Raw genomic sequence first — 26,281 nt, 5'->3', positions numbered from 1 at the left:
ACATTAAATTGTGTCATTCCAAACTTTATCCGCAATGTTAAATTCAATTTTGTGCGATTTGAGTAGTTTCCCTATCCAGCTGTTCCATTCTCTGTGTAGCATGCTGTTACAGGTAACTGCCATAAAAGGGAAACACCAACATAAATTGTGTTAATAGGGGGTTGGGCCACCACGAGCCACCAGAACAGCTTCAATGCACCTAAGTGTAGATTCTACAAGTGTCTCCAACTTCCTGGGTGGAAGCACCTGCTTTCAATATACTTTGTGTCCCTCTTTTAGTCAAGTGTTCTTTAATTTTGGCAGTTACCTGTAGACTGGACGTAGAGATACCACTTGAGTCACAACAAAATGGAATATAACATTGAGGATGAAGTTTGGAATGACACAATTTCATGTGTACAACATCTGAAGACCTGCATTACTATACTGAGAGTTTTCCATTTCTGAAAGGACGTATTTGGGTGTTTTTGGAACCTTTGTTCATGTTTTTTCAGAGCCCCCGTACTACACAACGAGGATGAGGAAATGAATCACTGGTTGTGGGTACGTTAATCAAAATCTAGTGAAATCACAAAAAAAGTGTCTGGATCCTTCTATAATTAAGCAATTAGGCCAGAGGGGTGTGGTGTATATGGTCAATATACAACAGCTAAAGGGTATTCTTATGCACGACGCAACGCGGTATATTGGCCATATTTCACAAACCCCTGAAGTGCCTGATTGCTATTATAAACTGATTACCAACGTAATTAGAGCTGTAAAAATAAACGTTTTGTCATCCCCGTGGTATACAGTCTAATATACCACGTCTGTCAGCCAATCAGCATTCAGAGCTCAATCCACCCAGTTTATAAGAACCCAATTACATCAAAAAGAGAGGATTTGGTTGTAAAAAAAACGAAAGTTCCCTTCTCCAAGAATGGCTGACTATCTCTCGTAGATCCTGTTTATTCTTGATTTGATGGACATTGGTTGGACTGTGAGGTACTGTAGCAGCAGTGTGATTTTCCCTTTTCTGTTGGGAAAACGCATGTTCTGGAATACCACATTTTTCATGACACTTCATTCAGTTTCATGGCTTTTTGTCTCCTCCCTAGGTCGTGGCAGAGCTGATGGTATCATAGTAAGTAGTCACGAGTTGCAGCTGATGTTTGTGTCAGAGTGTTACAGCAAACAAAAGCAGATGGGTGCTACTGATCGGTGATCAACATACTTCCTCAGATGGAATGATTATTCTCGGGATGGCATGAAAATCAAGTACACCCTCTTTCTGGTTAGTTAAAATGCACTTCTTTAAAGAGCCTGTACTTGTTACCTTCCACTGTCAACAGGCCCTTTTTCAGGGGAATTATTTCCACTTGGAGGGGGTGAAAGTAAGACCACGAGAGGCAAGTTCCACACTAGACCGTTAGCCAGTGTAAGATGATTGAAGTATCCAGCCGTTGGGTTGTAGCCGTCTCTATTGACAGGCCTGAACAGGGCCCACTACTAGCTCCACCACAGTAGCTTATCTGCCTCTCCCAGTCGTCTGTTCCCCCTACACTGGCACTCTTCATGTAAACATCCTGTTTATTTTTTAAGCGGTTTTCATAGATTACATTTTTGACCTCTGATTCTTGTTTGCTGGTACAGAGCAGAGGCTTAGTTTTCCCGTAACTGTTCAGCCAGAACACGGAACAAAATAGTCAGTTGACAGTGGACAAAAGCAAATTAGACCTATCTTTTAGCTTTGCTTTGGAGATCTTTCCAAAAGTGAACCTACTACTGACGTCTTAAAGAAGTTTATTTATGATTAATGTGCTATAATATGGGGTTTATTATCTTATTGGCTCAAGTGGTACATACATTTTTGGTTCAGCTGTGCCCTAACCAACTTACATGCTAAACATGGAATATTTTAAGCAGCTAAACGCTCACATTATTTTAAACTGCTTATCTGGATTACAATGGTTATTAGATTTATATTTGCTTCACATAGTATTCTTAATCCATTTGGTCAAGCCAGTTAAAAAGTCCCGAAGTAATATTGCTCTGGTATCAGCGACATTTATTTGTGTGTGTGCACCGTGCATGGATATGCGTGTGTCATACACACACACATAAACATGTATATCTCATGAACTTCAGAACTACATGTGGTAAGCTCTCTGTATTATGTCCAGTAAATGTGTGTCTCTCTAACCCTGTTGACAGCGAGTCAAGCTGTGGTGTTTGGAGAGTCGCTCCCCACCATTAGGCCAGGGCTCAGAGAGAAATAATCAACAGACTTGGCTCTGTTGACTCCATGTTTCTTCTTGTGCAATGACTTCTCCTCAAGGGCTATATTTAGAAAACATATACTCACGGCTGTATCATATATTGTTGTACACATTTCCCCCTTTTGGTCACCCTGTAAGAATTGATACACAGTGAATGTATTATGTTGTGGGATTTAATTTTGTTCGATAAATAACTTTGGATAACATGTTTGGAACCAATACCAGTATCCAGAATGACACAGATAATGCACCAGATGCTAGCCCAGATGAGAGAGGTTACTGACAATTTCTATCTAAAACATATTTGGCTAGACTTGGTACAAGAGCATAAAGTGTAAAGAGCTCTATGTAGGCTAATTTACAAAGGACAGCAAACGTTAACCATGGCATTTGTATTGAAAAGTTCTCAATATTTTGTCACAACCCTGAGATAACTAAGATCACCTATTCTCTTGGCAGCCTGAAGAAAGCCTGTAAAGACTAGAAGGCTGGACCATATCTGTTCATACAGTAGGGTTGAATTGGACTGAATTGAATAGACAAAAGAAAATGGCACAACTGGATTAGCTGGGGTATCTATGCACTCGAGCAATCTCCTTATCTTTAACAAGCTGTGAAATCTACATCATATCCCATTGCTTTCAAACCAAAGGTAATTATAGTACACTGAGGTTGGTCAGCTATTTTGAAAGGAACTTACTTGATGAAGAATAATATGTTTTCTCGATCTACATCTGACCGTATAAAGCCAGCTATGGTACAATGGAACTAAACAAAGAGTCTCAAAGTGCAAATCTCAACCTAAATGAAGTGAATACATTGAGTGTTTGACATTGTGTTTGACCCAGGTTTGATGGTAAGTGTTGCAATACTTTACTCTAGACTGGTACGTAGGACCTCCAAGGAATAGTCTGTTAGCTCTGATGCTTTGTCTTCATGAGTAAGCTGTGTTTAGATCTGCAGTTTCAAAGACATTCTTGTTTCTTGTTTTTGGTGGTGCATCAAATCAAATCCAAGTTTATTGGTCCCATACACAGATTTAGAGATGTTATCACAGGTGCAGCGAAATGCTTATGTTTTTAGCTCAAACAGTGCCATAATAATACCATACAAAACAATATGCACATAATTATATATATATATATATATATATATTAGATAGATAGATACAGTGCATTCGCAAAGTATTTAGACCCGGGGTTTTTTCTCTGAACCTGGGGTATTGTGTGTAGCTTTATGAGAGGAAAAAAAACGATTTAATACATTTTATAATAAGGCTGTAATGTATCAAAATGTGGAAAAAGTCAAGGGGCCTGAATACTTTACAAATAGTGTTTGAAAGAAAAGCAAACTTTTTTTGTCCATTTTAAAATAACATCAAATTGATTAGAAATACAGTGTAGACATTGTTAATGTTGTAAGTGACTATTGTAGCTGGAAACAGCAGATTAGTTTTTTTTAATGGAATATCTACATAGGCGTACAGAGGCCCATTATCAGCAACCATCACTCCTGTGTTCCAATGGCATGTTGTGATAGCTAATCCAAGTTTATAATTTTAAAAGGCTAATTGATCATTAGAAAACCCTTTTTCAATTATGTTAGCACAGCTGAAAACTGTTGTCCTGATTAAAGAATTAATACAACTGGCCTTCTTTAGACTAGTTGAGTATCTGGAGCATCAGCATTTGTGGGTTCGATTACAGGCTCAAAATGACCAGAAACAAAGACCTTTCTTCTGAAACTCATCAGTCTGTAGTTGTTCTGAGAAATTAAGGCTATTCCATGCAAGAAATTGCCAAGAAACTGAAGATCTCAGACAACGCTGTATACTATTCCCTTCACAGAACAGCGCAAACTGGCTCTAACCAGAATAGAAAGAGGAGTGGGAGGCCCCGGTGCACAACTGAGCAAGAGGACAAGTACATTAGTGTCTAGTTTGAAAAACCGATTCCTCACAAGTCCTCAACTGGCAGCTTCATTAAATAGTACCCGCAAAACACCAGTCTCAACGTCAACAGTGAAGAGGCGACTCCGGGATGCTGGCCTTCTAGGCAGAGTTCCTCTGTCCAGTGTCTGTGTTCTTTTGCCAATCTTAATCTTTTATTTTCATTGGCCAGTCTGAGATATAGCTTTTTCTTTGCAACTCTGCCTATTAGGCCAGCATCCCTGAGTCGACTCTTCACTGTTGACGTTCAGAATGGTGTTTTGAGGGTACTATTTAATAACGTACCAGCCCGACAGGATGCTCTCCATGATGCATCTGTAGAAGTTCGTGAGGGTCTTGGGGGCCACAACGAATTTCTCCTGAGGTTGAAGGGACGCTGTTGCACCTTCTTCGCCACACTGTCTGTGTGAAGGGACCATTTCAGGTTGTCATGTGCACTCCGAGGAACTTGAGGCTTTTACCCCTCCACTGTGGCCTTGTCTGTGGATGAGGGCGTGCTCTTACTGCTGTCTCCTGTAGTCCACTATAGGTTCCTTCATTTTGTTGATGTTGAGAGAGAGAGATTATTTTCTTGGCACCCCTCCGCCAGGGCTCTCACCTCCTTGTAGGATGTCTCGTCATTATTGGTAATCAGGCCTACCATTGTTGACTTGTCAGAAAACTTGATGATTAAGGGAGATATGTGTGGGGCCCATGTGTTGAGGATCAGCGAGGCGGAGGTGCTGTTGTCTACCTTCACCACTTGGGGTCGGCACGTCAGGAAGTGTAGGACCCAGTTGAACAGGGAGGGGTTCAAACCCAGGCCCCTGAGTTTAGGATGAGCTTGAAGTTGAAGGCTGAGCTGTAGTCAATGAACAGGATTTTTACATAGGCATTTCTCTTGTCTAGGTGGGATAGGGCAGTGTGCAGTGCAACGGTGATTGTGTCATCCGTGGATCTGTTGGGGCGGTATGCGAATTGTAGTGGGTCAAGGGTGCAGGGTAAGGTGGAGGTGACATGGTCCTTAACTAGCTTCTGCTGCGGGTGTCAGGTCAAGCACAATGGTGTGGGGGGTGCAACACTAACATCCCCCTTCTCAAACCAGGTGACCCCTTTCCAACCAATACACAGAGTTTATGCATCACCAGGAACACACACACACCAAAAAAGGTCCAATCCTCTGTTTTCCAACTTTCTCTGCTTCCAGGCCCCTGGGAACATCGCAGAGACAAACACACACACACACATACACACACACACTTTGATTGTCATAGGTCGGCGAGGCCCCCGGAGCTGGTTCTCACGCCATGCGGGAAAAAAACAGGAGTGGGGAGATATGACTTTTGACTCCAGGCGCTGTGCCATCCCCTGGAAGCCCACTCTGTTGGCAATAACATCTGTCTCTGGCACGGAACAAAAGTAAAGGTCCCTTCAGATCTCTGGGGTTCCCATGAACACCGCAGCGCTGCCCAGCGCAGGAGACAGGCCTCGCTCCGGGCTGGGCAGGAACGAATGGGGTCACCAAACCCACATTTTCAGTGGCTGAGGTTGGATCCATACTGACTGACAAGTTTCATCTAGTCATCTGCACATGGGTCCTGAACAATGTTCCCTATAATATTTTCTAAATTTTAGGTCTGGTGAGCGCAAATTTGAACATTGTGAAAATTCTGTGCAACTTCCAGCGTGCATTTATTGTGAACACTGAGGATGTACCCGCTTTAAGTTACAGTTTTAACAGTGGCCAAGTAAGCTACTGTGGCTATCTGATCATGATGTAGGCCTACCAGTGGCCTACCATCAAAAACTATGAAGAAAATGAATCCCATAACATTGTAGCATGGAAATAGCTGTTCTGTCGTTCAGCCTACATGGAAAAAACATGCAGGGCTTGACATTATTACATATGAGCACAAGTCACTACATGTAGCTCTCACTTTGATCTCAAAACAAGCGCATCTACTCACCACCACTCATGCTGTAAACATAGTCCAGTTCAAAGTGAATGGCACAGATCCATATGACAATGGTCTATTTGCATATAGGCCTACTGCAGCTCTGGTTGGTTATGGCGCATCAGTCTGTGTAGAGCCTGAGTCTTCTCTCTCAATGCAAAATAATCATACTCCGATGCATTCTGCCTACAACAAAATCTCTTACATAGTTCTCTTTGTTTCGGTATGTTGCGTTGAAAGTGGCTAATATTGCATTGATTCGATTACAATTTCCACAGTAAAGGGAAACGTTGATAGTGTTAACTAAGGGAGAACACTTTAGAAAGTTGAGTGAAGTTCAATCTCGTGCTTCTCTGCCCCGGCTGATCTTTCTTCTGCTTCGCGGCAGTCTCGGGGGAGCTGGGCGCCTGCCCGCAGCTTAACAGGAACATTGGTCCTGACTGCTTTTTATTAGCTTTAGACGTAAATGTCTATTCTTTATCTGAATGACATCGACCTGAAGGCTTCTTTGAATTTACTCTGTAGAGGAAAGGAAACGTGGAGGATTGTCTTCTGTGTTTGCGGAGACCAGATGACGTATCAATGACACAGATCCTGTTCAGTATAGGATAGTCTTTTAGTAATTAGTAGGCACTAAGTGTGTGTGTGTGTGTGTGTGTGTGTGTGTGTGAGATCGCTACAGTTCTGACTGTAGTTCAGACTGGAAGAGAAGGGAGAGGAGAAACCGACTGACGTCAGAGCCTGAGAAAAATGACAATACCAAGGTCACCACCACCAGTTATGATGCACCTGTCTACCTCATGACCTGCCTGTGACCTTTGTGATACATACACAGAACTTCTCATAGAACTTCTTAGAACACCCAACATAGTGTAATAAGAGATGATTGATTAACAAGGTCTATTCAGCAGAATGGCACGATTGGTTTGATATTTGTGTGTCAAGTAATTACATGATACATATTCTCCATATTGTAAGACGGAAACGACTGTGTAACATCTGAAATAGAGGTACAAACTTGTATTACCTGTTGTCTGGCTGGAATTCTACATATACAGTTGAAGTTGTAAGTTTACATACACTTAGGTTGGAGTCATTAAAACTCGTTTTTCTACCACTCCACAAATTTCTTGTTAATAAACTATAGTTTTGGCAAGTCGGTTAGGACATCTACTTTGTGCATGTGTAACAGTATAACTTTAGACCGTCCCCTCGCCCCGACACGGGCGTGAACCAGGGACCCTCTGCACACAACAGTCACCCACGAAGCATCGTTACCCATCGCTCCACAAAAGCCGCGGCCCTTGCAGAGCAAGGGGAACCACTACTTCTAGGTTTCAGAGCTTGTGACGTAAATGATTGAAACGCTATTAGCGCGTACCCGCTAACTAGCTAGCCATTTCACATCCGTTACACTCACCCCCCTTTCAACCTCCTCCTTTTCCGCAGCAACCAGTGATCCGGGTCAACAGCATCAATGTAACAGTATAACTTTATGGCGTCCCCTCGCCCCAGGCGCGAACCAGGAACCCTTCTGCACACATCAACAACGGTCGCCCACGAAGCATCGTTACCCATCGCTCCACAAAGGCCGCGGCTCTTGCAGAGCAAGGGGAACCACTACTTCTAGGTTTCAGAGCAAGTGACGTAACTGATTGAAACGCTATTAGCGCGTACCCGCTAACTAGCTAGCCATTTCACATCCGTTACACATGACACAAGTCATTTTTTCAACAATTGTTTACAGACAGATTATTTCACTAATTCACTGTATCACAATTCCAGTGGGTCAGAAGTTTACATACACTAAGTTGACTGTGCCTTTAAACAGCTTGGAAAATTCCAGAAAATTCCAAACCCTCTTTGTTTGACATCATGGGAAAATCAAAAGAAATCAGCCAGGACCTCAGGGAAAAAAAATTGTAGACCTCCACAAGTCTGGTTCATCCTTGGGATCAATTTCCAAACGCCTGAAGGTACCACGTTCATCTGTACAAACAATAGTACGCAAGCATAAACTCCATGGGACCATGCAGCCGTCATACCGCTCAGGAAGGAGACGCGTTCTGTCTCCCAGAGATGAACGTACTTTGGTGCAAAAAGTGCAAATCAATCCTAGAACAACAGCAAAGGACCCTGTGAAGAAGCTGGAGGAAACAGGTACAAAGTATCTATATCCACAGTAAAACGAGTCCTATATCGACATAACCTGAATGGCCGCTCAGCAAGGAAGAAGCCACTGCTCCAAAACCACCATAAAAAAGACAGACTACGGTTTGCAACTGCACATGAAGAGGAAGATCGTACTTTTTGGAGAAATGTCTTCTGGTCTGATGAAACATAAATAGAACTGTTTGGAAATAATGACCATCGTTGTGTTTGTAAAAAAAGGGGGAGGCTTGCAAGCCAAAGAACACCATCCCAACCGTGAAGCACGGGGGTGGCAGCATCATGTTGTGGGGGTGCTTTGCTGCAGGAGGGACTGGTGCACTTCACAAAATAGATGGCTTCATGAGGCAGGGAAATTATGTGGATATATTGAAGCAACATCTCAATACGTCAGTCAGGAAGTTAAAGCTTGGTCGCAAATGGGTCTTCCAAATGGACAATGACCCCAAGCATACTTCCAAAGTTGTGACAAATTGGCTTAAGGACAACAAAGTCAAGGTTTTGGAGTGGCCATCACAAAGCCCTGACCTCAATCCTCTGTGGGCAGAACTGAAAAAGCGTGTGCGAGCAAGGAGGCCTACAAACCTGACTCAGTTACACCAGCTCTGTCAGGAGGAATGGGCCAAAGTTCACCCAACTTATTGTGGGACGCTTGTGGAAGGCTACCCGAAACGTTTGACCCAAGTTAAACAATTTAAAGGCAATGCTACCAAATACTAATTGAGTATGTAAACTTCTGACCCACTTGGAATGTGATGTAAAAAAATAAAAGCTGAAATAAATCATTCTCTCTGCTATTATTCTGACATTTCACATTCTTAAAATTAAGTGGTGATCCTAACTGACCTAAGACAGAGAATTTTTACTTGGATCAAATGTCAGGAATTGTGAAAAACTGAGTTTAAATGTATTTGGTTAAGGTGTATGTAAATGTCCGACTTCAACTGTATTTTAAATAGTGGTCACATTGCTCTGTGCTGTGCTGGGGAACATGCACTGTGCTGGGGAACATGCACTATGCTGGGGAACATGCACTGACTGGCACAGTGATCTGTTATTTCTGTCCCCAATAGATTGTGCTACCGGACACTCGGAAGCCCATTCCGTTTCCAGTAACTAACCGTATGAATACCACTGATTTGAACACTTGTCTTCCCACTCAGTCTGATAAACCCAGGTATTTCCTGGTGTCATTTATTGAGCTTAGCCCCTATTTATTTTCAGCCTGTTTTCTTGGAAAAATATGCTACTTTGTCCACCACTGTGTTGTTTATGGAAGTGGGAACGTTGTTGCGAGATTCCAGAGACGAGAAGCTGTCTGCAGCTGGAAAGGAGTTTAGCCACAGTCCATTAGTACACACTGACCTCCCCAAGGTTCAGGCTCTGGTAATTTACTCAAACATTAACATGTCATTTGAATGACGTGCGTTTCAGTTTTAATAGGTGACTTTTGTTTCACTTGTGAGCTGTTTTTGGGGTTATTTCTGTTTTTTTCCAATGATGAGTGAGAGGCATGTTTATCAGTTAAAAAACAGTATTTCCCACAGACATTCCCAGGTGATGAGACTGCAGTGGCATGACAGAGTAGTGTGGTTCCCCATACTGCATGTTGTGTCTGTGCAGTCTTTTACAGTACATCTATAGGGCACCGTGAGTATTTTATCACAATTGAGCTTTTTAACTTTTTAATATTTTATCTTTCTCTCCAAAAGAGGAAAACTAAATGCTGTTCGATGTTGTCAAACAGCAGCCTGCCCTGCATTAATATTTACAGTATTAATGGTAAGAAACCATCTTGGCAGTGTGGTGGGTGAGGGTGTGGGGGGGTTCTCTATTTCTCTCCACCTTGCGGTCTACTCATAGGCCAATGTAGCACATGGGGATTTGTGAAACTTACTCCTCAGCCGGAAGTGTGGCCACATACGCAGCCGAATTGGTAACTTTTCGGTGGCGCCAAATGGTAAGACGCTTCAGTAGGGCATGTTCAAGCAAGGCAGAGGTCCTGGGTTCGAGCCTCGGTGTGAGCTGAATCAGGAGGAAGTGGCTAAGCAAGCACCGACAGCACCCACCTCCTTTACACCGGCAGCACCCACTTCCTTTGCACCGACAGCACCCACCTCCTTTACACCGGCAGCACCCACCTCCTTTACACCGGCAGCACCCACCTCCTTTACACCGGCAGCACCCACCTCCTTTACACCGGCAGCACCCACTTCCTTTGCACCGGCAGCACCCACCTCCTTTGCACCGGCAGCACCCACCTCCTTTACACCGGCAGCACCCACCTCCTTTACACCGGCAGCACCCACCTCCTTTACACCGGCAGCACCCACCTCCTTTACACCGGCAGCACCCACCTCCTTTACACCGGCAGCACCCACCTCCTTTACACCGGCAGCACCCACCTCCTTTACACCGGCAGCACCCACCTCCTTTACACCGGCAGCACCCACCTCCTTTGCACCGGCAGCACCCACCTCCTTTACACCGGCAGCACCCACCTCCTTTACACCGGCAGCACCCACCTCCTTTGCACCGGCAGCACCCACCTCCTTTACACCGGCAGCACCCACCTCCTTTGCACCGGCAGCACCCACCTCCTTTACACCGGCAGCACCCACCTCCTTTGCACCGGCAGCACCCACCTCCTTTGCACCGGCAGCACCCACCTCTATACTGGATAGAGCTATTTATAGCTGCTGACTCCATTGTCCTCGTGATCGATGCCATCCCACCATCAGAGCCGGCCCAAATCGTTCAGTGGGGACGCATCATTGAAAATGATGGAAGGCGTGAGGAAGGCATGATAATAAGGGAGGTAGGGGAGGTGGGGTCATAAGGGAGGGAGGCGAGGCAGTAAGGAGAGGTGGAACAATAAGGAATGAGGGGAGGAGAAGTGGGGTAATAAGGAAAGCCCTGGCACTGACACTTTATACGGCAGCCCCTCCCCCTGGAGCTTTCCCCACCAATCAGGTGGAGCTTGTTAAAGCACTTCATTGAGCCTTCCAAATGCAAACCTATCTTTCTATCTCTCAGGGTCGTTCCACCAATTCGTTGTCTTGTGAGATATGTAACTTAGTCCCCCAAAATGTTTTGATTTCACCTAATTTCAACATTCTATCATAAAGAGCACATGTTCAACTTCATAAAAAACATGTTCTCCCATCTCAAGAGGTTGAATAAAAAAATTACTGTGCTAAGTGCCAAATAAAGTTGACCGTGACAGGGTTGAGGATTTCATCTTAAATCAGCCATAAATCCCCTTGTGACAGGGGGAATGAAAGCTTGTTGTGTGCAACAGGGAGGGGAAATTGAATGCAGGCTTCACAAAATAAATGAAATTGTAAAAACATTTCTAGCCTGTCTATCTATTGATAACAGGGTTGACGTTGTGGTGGCAGAATTTGGGGTGAGCTGTTGCGATTTCTAAAGTGATATGTTCTGTGTTGGACTGTGATGTTATGCCTTTCATAGACTCCTGGTATGTCTGCACTCTAATACAAGGCCATTGTGTTCCGGAACTGTTGCTTGTATAAAATATCTGTGTAACAGTATGATTGTATTATCAGCGAATATTAAATGTTCAATGTTTATTTAAAAATATATATTTTAAAAGGAATAGCTTCACTGTATTAAAACAAGAGTTCACATAACAGAGTTGAGCTTAAAATGAATCATTAATCACATGAAATAAATCATCTTCAGAAATTACTTTTTGAAAGCATCAAAATAGCAAGGGCTTTACAATGATGGTAAAAACTTGGAGACATTTTGGGGTTAAGCTAGTTAAAATCTTCCTAGAAGTCACAGAGGGTGCACGGAGGGACATGTCAAAATGCAGAATTTTGGCACTTTAGCAAGTCTTTATTCACATTAAAAACATCTGATTTATATAATTCTCCATATTAAAGGGCACTTAATTAAACATAACAGGGTTTTAAAATTCAATATTGGTGCACAATTTCTACTTACAATATCAAAGGGACACGAAAGGCACTCATTTTGTGGAACAACCCATCTTTCTTTCTCTCCCTTTTCGGTCGTCACATGAATCAGGGGGCTTCATTGACAATTGATTACGTAACATTCATTTATCAGTTACTGCTATTGCTGGACTGACAAATCCAGATAAAAATACACACTGCACAGCTAATTCCAGTACATTACAGTAGGCTATGTAGGAGTCACAAGCCAAAATGGAAGAAAAAAAAGAAAACATTGGTTAAATAATTAATTCTGTCATTGCTTTTTGATTACTGATGTCAATCACTTCCCTAGTATGATGCAGGCTGGTCATTAAATGATAATTTACGCAAAATACTGAGCATCATTGTCCTGTATTTAGTATAAAGAATGCATACAACACCCCACACACACAGTCCCATATCTGACTGCTTTTGTGAGAGGAGTCTGTGAGTGAAATGCACATCCAGAGGTGGTTGTTGCAGGTGCCCCGGAGACATGCAACAATAGTTAAACTGAAAGTAACTTTGACAAACTACACAGTGCTTTGCAAAGAATCATGTGTTGGTCAATAGCATGAGCATATGTGCAAATATGTGCAATTTGAATTGTTTGACAGTTTATTGCATTGTTAGGAGCTATTAACATATGCATTTCGCCGCACCCGCTATAACAGCTGCTAAATTGTGTACACCACCAATAAACATTGATTTCAGTTGAACTTGAAGTCAAGTGAAAGGGTATGTACCGTATGGGGTGAGGGCTTCAGCCTAATGTAATTATATGAGACTCCAGCCAGGGGGCATGCAGTATATTTTGGGCTATGTATAGCCCTCTCACATGTCCCCCATCAATGATAGAGGGCTATTCTTAGAACCACTCTCTCCAACTCCACCTCAGCCCGACCTTGCAGCTGTCGCTCATTTACTGTGGCATCGCCCTGGAACAACTCTCTTCTGGTGTTAGACACACAGCAAAGTATAGTTGCTGTATCAACTATACTTTGCTGGCGCAAAGTCCGATACGTAAAATGTATGCATAGATGACTAAGTCATTTTGGATAAAGTCGGCTGCTAAATGGTATTTATTATTAGTAACACTCCCTGTTCTTGACACATACTGTCGTGTATCCGACTTCCCATCAGAGACTGGGGTTCAATCCCCACGTCCAGCTTTCCCGCTGTTTCTCGCACTTGCCTTTCTCCACCTCTGATCTCCTAACTTAGTGTCTCATCCATCAAACAGACCTCAATGTATTTTCTAGCTGTTCACACTCTGCGTTTTCTGTGTTACCCAAAGAAACTACACACCATACCAAGACACTCACGGGAATCCTTGCAGCGTTCTTGGCAGCCTCCTGGGCCTGACGTGCCTCTGGAAACAGGTTCCCCAAGTCAGCATTATTATGAGATTGGATGGCAATGGATTGATCACCCTGATATTTTTAGGTCAGGGTCTGGCTGCAGGGGTGGATAGGTGCCATAAGCATGCCTGACAGAGGGAGAGGAAGAACGCACTGATGATGTACAGTACCTGTCAAAAGTTTGGACACACCTACTCATTCAAGGGTTTTAATTTATTTTTAGTATTTTTCTACATTGTAGAATAATAGTGAATACATCAAAACTATGAAATAGCATATATGGAATGATGCAGTAACAAAAAAAAAGTGTTTTTGTGCAAAGCTATCATCTAGGCAATGGGTGGCTACTTTGAAAAAATCTCAAATCTCAAATATTTTTTGATTTGTGTAACACTTTTTTGGTTACTACATGATTCCATATGTGTTATTTTATAGTTTTAATGTCTTCACTATAATTCTCAAATGTAGAAAATAGTAAAAATATTGGTCAATGTTTTTTTTGATAATGAAAACTGATGATTTCTGATTCACAAATCTTGTCAGACTTTCATGACTCTGACATCATACTGTACACAATAAATGAATGGACAATGTCGTCCTGTCTTCCTGCTCCGCTGCTCCAGACACCTATTAACATGAATCTTGCCTTCTCTCTACCTTCTCTTCCCATAATGTTGATGGCCCTTATCATTTTCTGTGATGACAATGTCAGTATGTCACTGCTGAACAAACTGAAAGACACCCATAACATGAATCCAACCCTTCTGCCTCTCCCTTCTCTCCCCCTTAGCTTTGATGTGGAGAATGGGCTGTCGGTGGGGCGCAGTCCCCTGGACCCCCAGGTCAGCCCCAGCTCCGGCCTGGTCCTACAGGCCAACTACCCCCACAGCCAGCGCCGCGAGTCCTTCCTCTATCGCTCCGACTCAGATTTCGACCTCTCGCCCAAAGCCATGTCCCGCAACTCCTCCACGGCCAGTGAGCTGTAAGTAGCATTGATGTGTGATCACACGTGATGTGTGATCCTCCTCCTAACACCTTCTCCAGGTCATTTTCTTCTTCCTCTCTCTCTCTCTCTTTTTCCCCATCTCTCTCTCTCATTCTCTCCCTCTGTCTCTTTCTCACTCACTATGTTGCTGTTTCTGTCCTTCTGTCTCTCTTTGCCTCTTTGTTGCTCTCCCCCCACCCCTGATATTTCACTTACCAATACTTCACTTACTCTCTCCATATTTATAATGACATAGCTAACCCTTCAACTATGATTCCACAGATTTCCCTAAAGACTCAACCTTAAAGTCAATTGAATTAAGTCTAACAGTCTTGTATTGTTGATGTTTGTTTCTGGAGGTTATTTTACCCATGTCTAGTTTAGTCACTGGACTCTCTGTCTTTAAAAGGGAAGAGGGCTTGAAGCACTGGGAAGTCGGTTGGCTGCCGCGGTGAGAGACTCGCGTGACAAATGTTTTCTTTTTTACTTCTCCTTTAAGGACTGTTCCACTGCGTTTGCAGGTTTCAGACACTTCCTCCACTCACCAACCCCTTAACCCCCTCCACACCCTCCTGCTGAACACCACCCCGCCCATACATACACGCCCCTCAGCCCCTTTCCTCCCAAACCATCCCAAAAAGAAAAGCCCCACAGTCCTTGCATCTGAGTTGAGCCTGCTACTGTTTGTGTGCTGCATGAATAGCCTGAGGCCTATTATCTTAACCACAGAAAGGCTTGACCTCAAGACAACACATTATGTGCATGATGATTCCCCCACAGCACAGTTCCAAAGGGTGATGTCTGTTTTCCCAGGGTTCTCCCACAGTCACTTGTGTGCATGTCACTTGTTTTCTCTCTGTGTCCAATGTGTTAACTGATGTAGGACATGAGGGTGTTCAGGTTGCAGTTAAGATGCCCATTGAGTACCATAGAGCCCCATTATATGTATTGTATATTAATATTAACCTTTTAAGATGCTGATATTCTGTTCTTCACCTGTTGGTTGAAGGTTTCGTATCTAACCAAGTGTTTTTTCTTCTTCTGTCATTTCAGACATGGAGAAGACATGATTGTGACACCATTTGCACAGGTTAGTGCTATCTTCATGCTTTTTCTCTCTCTCTCGTGTGTGTGTGTGCTGGTATGAATTCCTGATGTTGAGCGTTGGAAATCAATTTGATGGTCATAATGCAACATAACACTACCCTCCAACCTTTCACTTTAGGTGCTTGCCAGTCTCCGAACAGTCAGAAGCAATTTTGCCTACATAACTCATCTGCAAGATCGGCCCAACAGGCGGCCATCAGGCAGCAACCCTCCCTCCATACCTACCCACACCAAGTCAAGCATAACAGGTCAGTATTATACTCATCTGATCTTACCTCTTATATGACTTCACAACAAGAATCTGCCTGTTGTGCCGATTCTTGTTCCCTAGTGTCTGCTTCACCCTGTAAAAAGAACAAGTTCTCAAGAACTGAAAATACAGACCTACATAAGATTTGTTTGATGCTACTGCCACAATTGCTGTTATTGTAGTCTGTCAGCTTTACATTGATAAGGGCAGTGCAGTGAGAATGTGAAGAGGACAACAAAAAGGCATACATTCAACACAATGAATTTTATAGTCTCTGGTTTGAAATGGAACCAATATTGATTTAAAACAGAGCTTGCATTAGACGTTAGTGACTCGAAGTGAAAGACAGCACATCGCCTTCTGTCCAGTGATTTTGGGGGTGGCAGGAAGCCTAGTGGTGAGAGCGTTGGACTTGTAACCGAAAGGTTGCAAGATCGAATCCCCGAGCTGACAAGGTAAAAATCGGTCGCTCTGTCCCTGAACAAGGCAGTTAACCCACTGTTCCTAGGCCGTCATTGAAAATAAGAATTTGTTCTTAACTGATTTGCCTAGTTAAATAAAGGTCAAATAATAAAATTTAAAAAACAGTCTGGGGCCTGATAACAGTCCGGAGAACAGTCCTTGACAATGGGACTATGGTAAAGAGAAACGGGTCAGTACTGATTGGGCCTTGTTTGAGGATCTGGGTCTCAGTCTGGTAAGTCTAGGTTCTGGATGGGATGGTCTCTGATGGGCTTTTACTTGAAGAAAGGATAAAACCGCACTCACTGAAATTCTTTAAGTTTTAATGTATTTTTTTTAGCAGCAGAGATCAGAACAAACGCTCTCTCAGGGCTTTAACAGTAGTCTGACCTTTGGCCCCCCTCAGAGGAGCCGTACCAGAAGCTGGCCATGGAGACGCTGGAGGAGCTGGACTGGTGTCTGGACCAGCTGGAGACCCTGCAGACCCGTCACTCAGTCAGTGAAATGGCTTCCAACAAGGTGAGCTGCGTTGCATTTGAACTGAGCCTCATCTACTGTAAAAACCTGGGAATGATTGCTTGAAGAATAGCAAAGATATAGGTCTGGTTAATGAAAAATCTAATCTTCATCTACAGTGCATTCGGAAATAACTTTTTTCACATTTTGTTACGTTACAGCCTTTTTCGAAAAATGTATTAAATATAATGACAGTGAAAAAAGGTTTTTAGACATTTTTGCACAAAGTTTTATTTTTACATTTTTTTTAAATTTGGATTTACATAGGTATATTTACACTATGAGACTCAAAATTGAGCTAAGGTGCATCCTGTTTCCATTGATCATCCTTGATGTTTCTTCAATTGATTGGATTTGGAAAGGCACACACCTGTCTATGTAAGGTCTCACAGTTGACAGTGCATGTCAGAGCAAAAACCAAGCCGGGAGGTCGAAGGAATTGTCCGTAGAGCGCCGAGACAAGATTGTGTCGAGGCACAGATCTGGGGAAGGGTACCAAAAATGTTTTGCAGCATTGAAGGTCCCCAAGAACACAGTGGCCGCCATCATTCTTAAATGGAATAATGCTGGTGGCAGCATCATGCTGTGGGGAGGTTTTTCAGAGGCAGGGACTGGGAGACTAGTCATGATCGAGAGAAAGATGAGCGGAGCAAAGTACAGAGAGATCCTTGACGAAAACCTGCTCCAAAGCGCTCAGGACCAAAGAACCGGGCAAAGGTTCATCTTCCAACAAATCTAACCAAATTGTATTTGTCACATGAGCAGAATACAACAGGTGTGTAGACCTTACAGTGAAATGCTTACTTACAAGCCCTTAACCAAAAATGCCGTTTTAAGAAAAATTCAACAAAAAAATAATAATAAAAGTAACAAATAATTAAAGAGCAGCAGTAAAATAACAATAGCAAGGCTATATACAGGGGATACCGGTACAGATTCAGTGTACAGGGGCACTGGTTAGTCGAGGTAATTGAGGTAATATGTACACGTAGGTAGAGTTATTATCTATGCACAGTCACTTTAATAACAGAGTAGCAGCAGTTTAAAATAGTCATTTGATGTAGCCATTTGATTAGATGTTCAGGAGTCTTATGGCTTGGAGGTAGAAGCTGTTTAGAAGCCTCTTGGACCTAGACTTGGCGCTCCGATACCGCTTGCCGTGCGGTTGCAGAGAGTACAGTGTATGACTAGGGTGGCTGGAGTCTTTGACAATTTTTAGGGCCTTCCTCTGACACCGCTTGGTATAGAGGTCCTGGATGGCAGGAAGCTTGGCCCCAGTGATGTACTGGGCCGTACGCACTACCCTCTGTAGTGCCTTGCGGTCGGAGGCCGAGCAGTTGCCATACCAGGCAGTGGTGCAACCCATCACAATGCTCTCAATGGTGCAGCTGTAGAACCTTTTGAGGATCTGAGGACACATGCCAAATCTTTTCAGTCTCCTGAGGGGGAATAGGTTTTTTGCCCTCTTCACGACTATCTTGGACAATGTTAGTTTGTTGGTGATGTGGACACCAAGGAACTTGAAGCTCTCAACCTGCTCCACTACAGCCCCGTCGATGAGAATGGGGGCCCAAATACAGATGTGCCAAGCTTGTAGCGTCATACCCAAGAAGACTCGCTGCCAAAGGTGCTTCAACAAAGTACTGAGTAAAGGGTCTGAATACTAAATGTGTAAATGTGATATTTCAGTTTTACATTTTTACTACATTTACAAAAATTTCTAAAAACCTGTTTTTGCTTTGTCATTATGGGGTGTTATGTGTAGACTGATGATGGGGAAAAAACGATTTAATACATTTTAGATTAAGGCTGTAACGTAACAAAATGTGGAAAAAGTCAAAGGGTCTGAATACTTTCCGAATGCACTGTATATACTGAAATGAGAACGATTTGAGGAGTTTGTGTGCAAAAGGACATAGATCTGAAAAACATGGATATTGCGTCACGTTAAGCCCTTGCTGTAGCTCTAGGATTGGCTGTGGCTGAGACCGCTGCCACGCATCACTTGAAGATCATGTGCACGGTACACTCACTACCTTTTGTTTGTTTGGGCTTGGCAGAGAGTCAAAGGGCTACAGAATGACTGTCTCCATAGACCTGTTGTGGGCTGCAGCCTTTTAATACTGCACCCAGGGAGTCCACAGCACCTCTCATCAGCATCACATCGCTCTGTGTTCATGTCGATCACATGTCTTATGTTTAGGATTTACAAAATTAAGTTATACTTAACCTGAATATTATATTGGGGAATTCAGTTCCTTGTGTAACCTACGCTGTTGTCCTCAATGCATCAAAAGAGTGGTTGATTGATGTCATATAGTTCACTGCTGTCTCATAGTCAGTGGCTTTACACAGCAGGTGACATATCTTTTGGAAAAGGCATAGTATAACAGTTGTTTTGCCATAGTCAAGGGAAAGTTATTTCCCACAGGTCACATCCTCTGTCTAATATATATGACCTCCTACTTGTGATTGGACCCTCCAACAAGTAGCTCATTTCTTATTGCATTGCACTATTTACATTTTTACAGATTCAGGAAGTTGAACTGCTGCTGCATTCTCCCTTTGTGCATAATATTTGGGCATACAGAGAGCATTTATTTATTTAAATTTGATTGACATCTCTTTTTCATGTGAGCCCTGGCGAAGAAATCAGCATAGTTAGTTCCACATGACACACAACATAAAACCTAACTATGAATGGAAGTTAAAACAGTGCAAAGTGCATAACACAGTTTAAAGTAACAGGTTTAAAAACCTGAGCAATCTGAGGTCAGCAGCCCTCCAATCTGAGATTTAAAATCATGAATCAGAATTAAATGATCTAGTTAAGTCCTTCAGCAAAGTGCTCTGAGATCATGGGTTAGCAAAGCTAAAAGCACTCTTACCACCAAACTCAGTTAATGTGTATTGGACTGATACACACTCCCTCCTCCCATTCAGACACTAACGCACACAAGCACATGAATGGAGCCCATCCCTCCCATTAACCCATTCACATTGGTTCAAGTCCCTTCTTTCCATTCTGCTCCTCCTGAATGCATTATGCATCTCTCTCTCTCTCTCTCTCTCTCTCTCTCTCTCTCTGTCTCTCTGTCTCTCTGTTTCTCTGTCTCTCTCTGTCTCTCTGTGTGTGTGTGACACACACACACACACACACACACCCTTCCCTCCCCTTTGCACACACACACAAATTGGCTGTAGAGCATCCCGCATGTAGATAGTTGAAGGGGAGATACACACAGGGAAGGAGAGACTAGCCTTTATACTGGTGCCCTGCACCTAGCTATACTATCTCTGTCCCCTTAACCTCCACTGCCCGTCCCCCATGTCCCATCTGTCCCACTTACTAAGCTCAGAGCTACGGGGAAGCCTCGTCTTTGGCTGATTGCTGTTTGATCTCTTTCAATCTGGGGCGTAAGGACTGTCAGTTTGTGATGAAACTCATTGGATAGACTGTAAAGTCCATGGAGAATAAGAGCACCTCCTCCCAGCTGCACACTGCACTGAGGCTAGGAAACACTGTCACCACAAATAAATCCACAATAATTGAGAATTTCAGTAAGCATTTTTCTACGGCTGGCCATGCTTTCCACCTGGTTACCCCTACCCCAGTCAACAGCCCTGAACCCCCCACAGCAACTTGCTCAAACCTCCCACATTTCTCCTTCACCCAAATCCAGATAGCTGATGTTCTGAAAGAGTTGCTAAATCTGGACCCCTGCAAATCAGCAGGGCTAGACAATCTGGACCTTCTCTTTCTAAAAGTATCCTCCACAATTGTTGCAACGCCTATTACTGTCCTGTTCAACCTCTCTTATCGTCTGAGATCCCCAAAGATTGGAAAGCTGCCGCGGTCAACCCCCTCTTCAAAGGGGGTGACACTCTAGACCCTAAATGTTACAGACCTATATCTATCCTACCCTGCCTTTCTAAGGTCTTCAAAAGTCAAGTTAACAAACAGATCACCGACCATTTCGAATCCCACCGTACCTTCTCCGCTATGCAATCTGGTTTCCGAGCTGGTCATGGGTGCACCTCAGCCACACTCAAGGTCCTAAACGATATCATAACCGCCATCGATAAAAGACAATACTATGCAGCCAGCTTCATCGACCTGGCTAAGGCTTTCGACTCTGTCAATCACCACATTCTTATCAGCAGACTCAACAGCCTTGGTTTCTCAAATGACTGCCTCGCCTGGTTCACCAACTACTTCGCAGACAGAGTTCAGTGTGTCAAATTGGAGGGCCAGTTGTCCGGACCTGTGGCAGTCTCTATGGGGGTGCCTCAGGGTTAAATTCATGGGCCGACTCTTTTCTCTGTATACATCAATGATGTCGCTCTTGCTGCTGGTGATTCTTTGATCCACCTCTACGCAGACGACACCATTCTGTATACTTCTGGCCCCTTCTTTGGACACTGTGTTAACTAACCTCCAGACGAGCTTCAATGCCATACAACTCTCCTTCCGTGGCCTCCAACCGTTCTTAAATACAAGTCAAACTAAATGCATGCTCTTCAACCGATCTCTGCCCGCCCGCCCGTCCAGCATCACTACTCTGGACGGTTCTGGCTTAGAATATGTGGACAATTACAAATACCTATGTGTCTGGTTAGACTGTAAACTCTCCTTCCAGACTCACATTAAGCATCTCCAATCCAAAATTAAATCTGGAATCGACTTCCTATATCGCAACAAAGCATCTTTCACTCATGCTGCCAAACATACCCTCGTAAAACTGACTATCCTACCGACCCTTGACTTCGTGATGTCATTTACAAAATAGCTTCCAACACTCTACTCAGCAAAGTGGATGCAGTTTATCACAGTGCCATCCATTTTGTCACCAAAGCCCCATATACTACCCACCATTGCGACCTGTATGCTGTCGTTGGCTGGCCCTCGCTTCATATTCGTCGCCAAACCCACTGGCTCCAGGTCATCTATAAGTCTTTGCTAGGTAAAGCCCTACCTTATCTCAGCTCACTGATCACCATAGCAGCACCCACCCGTAGCATGCGCTCCAGCAGGTATATTTCACTAGTCACCCCCAAAGCCTATTCCTCGTTTGGCCGCCTTTCCTTCCAATTCTCTGCTGCCAATGACTGGAACAAAATGCAAATATCACTGAAGCAGGAGACTCCTATCTCCCTCACTAACTTTAAGCACCAGCTGTCAGAGCAGCTCACAGATCATTGTACCTGTACATAGCCCATCTGTAAATAGCCCATCCAACTACCTCATCCCCATATTGTTATTTATAATGTCTTTGCTCCTTGGCACCGCAGTATCTCTACTTGCACATTCATCTTCTGCACATCTATCACTCCAGTGTTTAATTGTTAAATTGTATTTACTTCGCCACTACAGCCTATGTATTGCCTTTCCTCCCTAATCTTACCTCATTTGCACACCCTATATATAGATTTATTTCTATTGTGTTATTGACTGTACGTTTGTTTATTCCATGTGTAACTCTGTGTTGTTTGTGTCGCATTGCTTTGCTTTATCTTGGCCAGGTCGCAGTTGTAAATGAGAACTTGTTCTCAACTAGCCTATCTGGTAAATAAAGGTCAAATAAAAAAAATAGACCTGTACAATCTCCTACTGGATTTTATTCAACATAGTTGGTTTCTGCTGCTCACTCGTCTTTGTTTTCGACATTCAACATGTGTCCACTGGAATGCCCTACGTCACTTTGTTTTCTATGTTTTGGACACATACAGGTGAGTGCACGGGAATGTGTGTGTCAGGATGTCATTTTCTGTTATTGCAGTGCAAACTTCTTAACTGGATGACAAGAAGTGTGCTTTGGTGTACTGTAGGACACAGTATGTATTTGGATGTCTGTGATTTTGCATATTATGTCAGTGAGATTTGATAAAACTGCATATTATTTAGTCTACACATGCCTGTTCCATTGGGTGTATGTGTGTGAGTTTGTTTACAAATCTCTGAGTACACTACCCGTTCCTTCCTGTGTGTGTACATGCAATGTCTCCTTTAAGACGTATACTGTGGTTTGTCCCCTACCTACGTGTGTGATTACATAGCCTCTGCTGAGTCCCCATCAACAGGGGAAATGGAAAGAGAGCCTGGGACACGACTTCCGCTTTTGGATGTTAACAAGGCGACGCTCCATCTTAACTCCTCCTCCACATATAATGGATTGGTTGAACAGTGCAGAAGACAACATCCCCCTACAGCTTTTTTTCGTCTGGTCAAGACCACTATGTAGGGGTTTAGTTAGTTTAGTTTCAGGCTATTCTTTTATGCCTGCTATGTTCGGTTAGTGATTACATAACGGTCTTATTGATATAATTGACTACTGTTACTCTATTGATATCCCATGTTACACTTGTCTTTTTCTATAACCTGACATGTTATTCAGTATGAGGGGGATCAAGGAAATCACTACTGTCATATTATTTACTTGGTAGTTACTCCTGACACTTGAGTGTGGTGCGAAAAATCACACCAAACATAATTCAAAAATCTAGTTTATTGCCATTTTGAACTCTCATTTGGTTTTGTTAATTTCAAATGTTCCACATTATATTATGATAGGAACTTTACTGCTGGTACACTTGTTCAACTGAAGTACAGTTGAAGTCGGAAGTTTACATACACTTAGGATGGAGTCATTAACTAATTTTTCAACCACTCCACAAATTTCTTGTTAACAAACTGTAGTGTTGGCAAGTCGGTTAGGACATCTACTTTGTGCATGACACAAGTAATTTTTCCAACAATTGTTTACAGACAGATTATTTGACTTCTAATTCACTGTATCACAATTCCAGTGGGTCAGAAGTTTACATACACTAAGTTGACTGGGCCTTTAAACAGCTTGGAAAATTCTAGAAAATTATGTCATGGCTTTAGAAGCTTCTGATAGGCTAATTGACATCATTTGAGTCAATTGGAGGTGTACATGTGGATGTATTTCAAGGCCTACCTTCAAACTCAGTGCCTCTTTGCTTGACATCATGGGGAAATCAAAAGAAATCAACCAAGACCTCGGAAAAAACATGTAGACCTCCACAAGTCTGGTTCATCCTTGGGAGCAATTTCCAAACGCCTGAAGGATACGACGTTAAACTGTACAAACAATAGTATGCAAGTATAAACACCATGGGACCACACAGCCGTCATACCGCTCAGGAAGGAGAGGTGTTCTGTCTCCTAGAGATGAACGTACTTTGGTGCAAAAGTGTAAAACAATCCCAGAACAACAGCAAAGGACCTTGTGAAGATGCAAAACACAAAGATCGTACTTTTTGGAGAAATGTCCTCTAGTCTGATGAAACAAAAATAGAACTGTTTGGCCATAATGACCATCGTTATGTTTGGAGGAATAAGGGGGAGGCTTGCAAGCCGAAGAACACCATCCCAACCGTGAAGCACGGGGGTGGCAGCATCATGTGAGGTTGCTTTGCTGCAGGAGGGACTGATGCACTTCACAAAATAGATAGCATCATGAGAAAGTGAAATTATGTGGATATATTGAAGCAACATCTCAAGACATCAGTCACGAAGTTAAAGCTTGGTCGCAAATGGGTCTTCCAAATGGACAATGACCCCAAGCATACTTCCAAAGTTGTGGCAAAATGGCTTAAGGACAACAAAGTCAAGGTATCGGAGTTGCCATCACAAAGCCCTGACCTCAATCCTATAGAACATTTGTAGGCAGAACTGAAAAAGCGTGTGTGAGCAAGGAGGCCTACAAACCTGACTCAGTTACACCAGCTCTGTCAGGAGGAATGGGCCAAAGTTCACCCAACTTATTGTGGGAAGCTTGTGGAAGGCTACCCGAAACGTTTGACCCAAGTTAAACAATTTAAAGGCAATACTACCAAATACTAATTGAGTTTATGTAAACTTCTGACCCACTGGGAATGTGATGAAAGAAATAAAAGCTGAAATGAATCATTCTCTCTGCTATTATTCTGACATTTCACATTCTTAAAATTAAGTGGTGATCCTAACTGACCTAAGACAGAGAATGTTTTCTAGGATTAAATGTCAGGAATTGTGAAAAACTGAGTTTAAATGTATTTTGCTAAGGTGTATGTAAACTTCCGACTTACACTGTATGTGCTACTTTCCACACTATGTCCATGTATGTTGTGTCTCTGATGCTTGTCTTTGTGTCTGATCTTGTTTCCCAGTTCAAAAGGATGTTGAACAGAGAGCTCACCCAGTTGTCAGAAACCAGCCGGTCAGGAAACCAAGTCTCAGAGTTTATCGCCAACACTTTCCTAGGTGAGTGACAACAGCACTCGAAGTATGGCTCCTGAACTGGCATTGAAATGGCTAGGCAAGGTATTCATTTAGACCCTACTATCAAATAAGAATTGATGTAAAGCATTCATCCTGCTCAAAAGTTGGTACATAAATACAATATTTATTTGCTTTATAGGGCATTATACAGCTCTATAAATGTAGTCATAGATGTTTATGAGCACTGCCTATGTTTTGCATTATTATGCATAGCTCATAAGGCATTATACATGTGCTTATAATGCATTATGAATTACAAAATACTTACAAAATGACTACAGCATGTTTTGTATATAATTATTGGGAGTACTGAACAGGCCAACATATACAGAGTATGAACATAGGTTGCATGACATCATGCGGTTGCAAAACTTGGCATTTGTCATGCATGTCTGCTGGCCTATTAGCCAGCATGTTAGAGGAAAGAGAAGGGCTTCCAAAGGAAGCAGGCGGCAAGGCATTCCTGGACATGTCTGGTGTTGCCATGGAGACGGTAATATTATTAGACTGCCTTTTGCGTCAATACCCCAGTCGTCTTTAACTGATATTGTGGCGGAATGGAGCTTCACCAAAATGCTTGCAGATGGAGAGAAAATGGAGTCTGAAAATAGATTTCCATTTGACATGATTTGGTTTGTTTTGACGTTGGCTGGGATCGGAAAGGAGAACTATGGCTTTGGGTGAAAGGAAGAGGAAATATTGTGAGATTGGTGAGACCGCTTCTCTTGGTGTGGTGTGGTGGCAGATTGCGTGTCCTCGTAATGACATTTACATGCTTTTAGGATCTGGGATTATGATCTGACTTCTCATATTTGCCACTGTCTGACAACCAGGAGTCATTATTGGTTGAGAGATGACATTTGGTGGAGAGTTATCAGTTGAAGCAGTATTCCTAGTACTAGTCTAATTGATTCCTCACTTGATTTGTGGTGGAAATATCTTAGATTAGCTATAGTTCGTAAAATAAACAATCAACTGTTAATTTTCTTTAGTTTTCAGTGTCCTATACAGTGGTGATTTTAGCATGTAAATCTTGTTG

General features: G+C 42.9%; 1 protein-coding gene across 4 annotated transcripts in view; it reads left to right on the top strand.

Annotated features, from left to right (window-relative positions):
• LOC129867368 (cAMP-specific 3',5'-cyclic phosphodiesterase 4C-like) overlaps window positions 1-26,281 on the top strand; it is a 151,127-nt gene that overhangs the window by 102,189 nt on the left and 22,657 nt on the right. For all 4 annotated transcript variants that reach the window (XM_055940726.1, XM_055940725.1, XM_055940728.1 and 1 more), the window contains 5 exons: window positions 14,426-14,617; window positions 15,674-15,710; window positions 15,846-15,975; window positions 16,846-16,958; window positions 25,131-25,224. In XM_055940726.1, the coding sequence (XP_055796701.1) occupies window positions 14,426-14,617; window positions 15,674-15,710; window positions 15,846-15,975; window positions 16,846-16,958; window positions 25,131-25,224 (566 nt within the window). The remainder of the gene's footprint in view (window positions 1-14,425; window positions 14,618-15,673; window positions 15,711-15,845; window positions 15,976-16,845; window positions 16,959-25,130; window positions 25,225-26,281) is intronic.

The sequence above is a fragment of the Salvelinus fontinalis genome, chromosome 12, assembly GCF_029448725.1.
Source record: "Salvelinus fontinalis isolate EN_2023a chromosome 12, ASM2944872v1, whole genome shotgun sequence".
Classification (NCBI taxonomy): Eukaryota; Metazoa; Chordata; class Actinopteri; order Salmoniformes; family Salmonidae; genus Salvelinus; species Salvelinus fontinalis.
The sequence above is the reverse complement of the archived record's forward strand: the minus strand, read 5'-3'. Positions and strand labels throughout refer to the sequence as shown.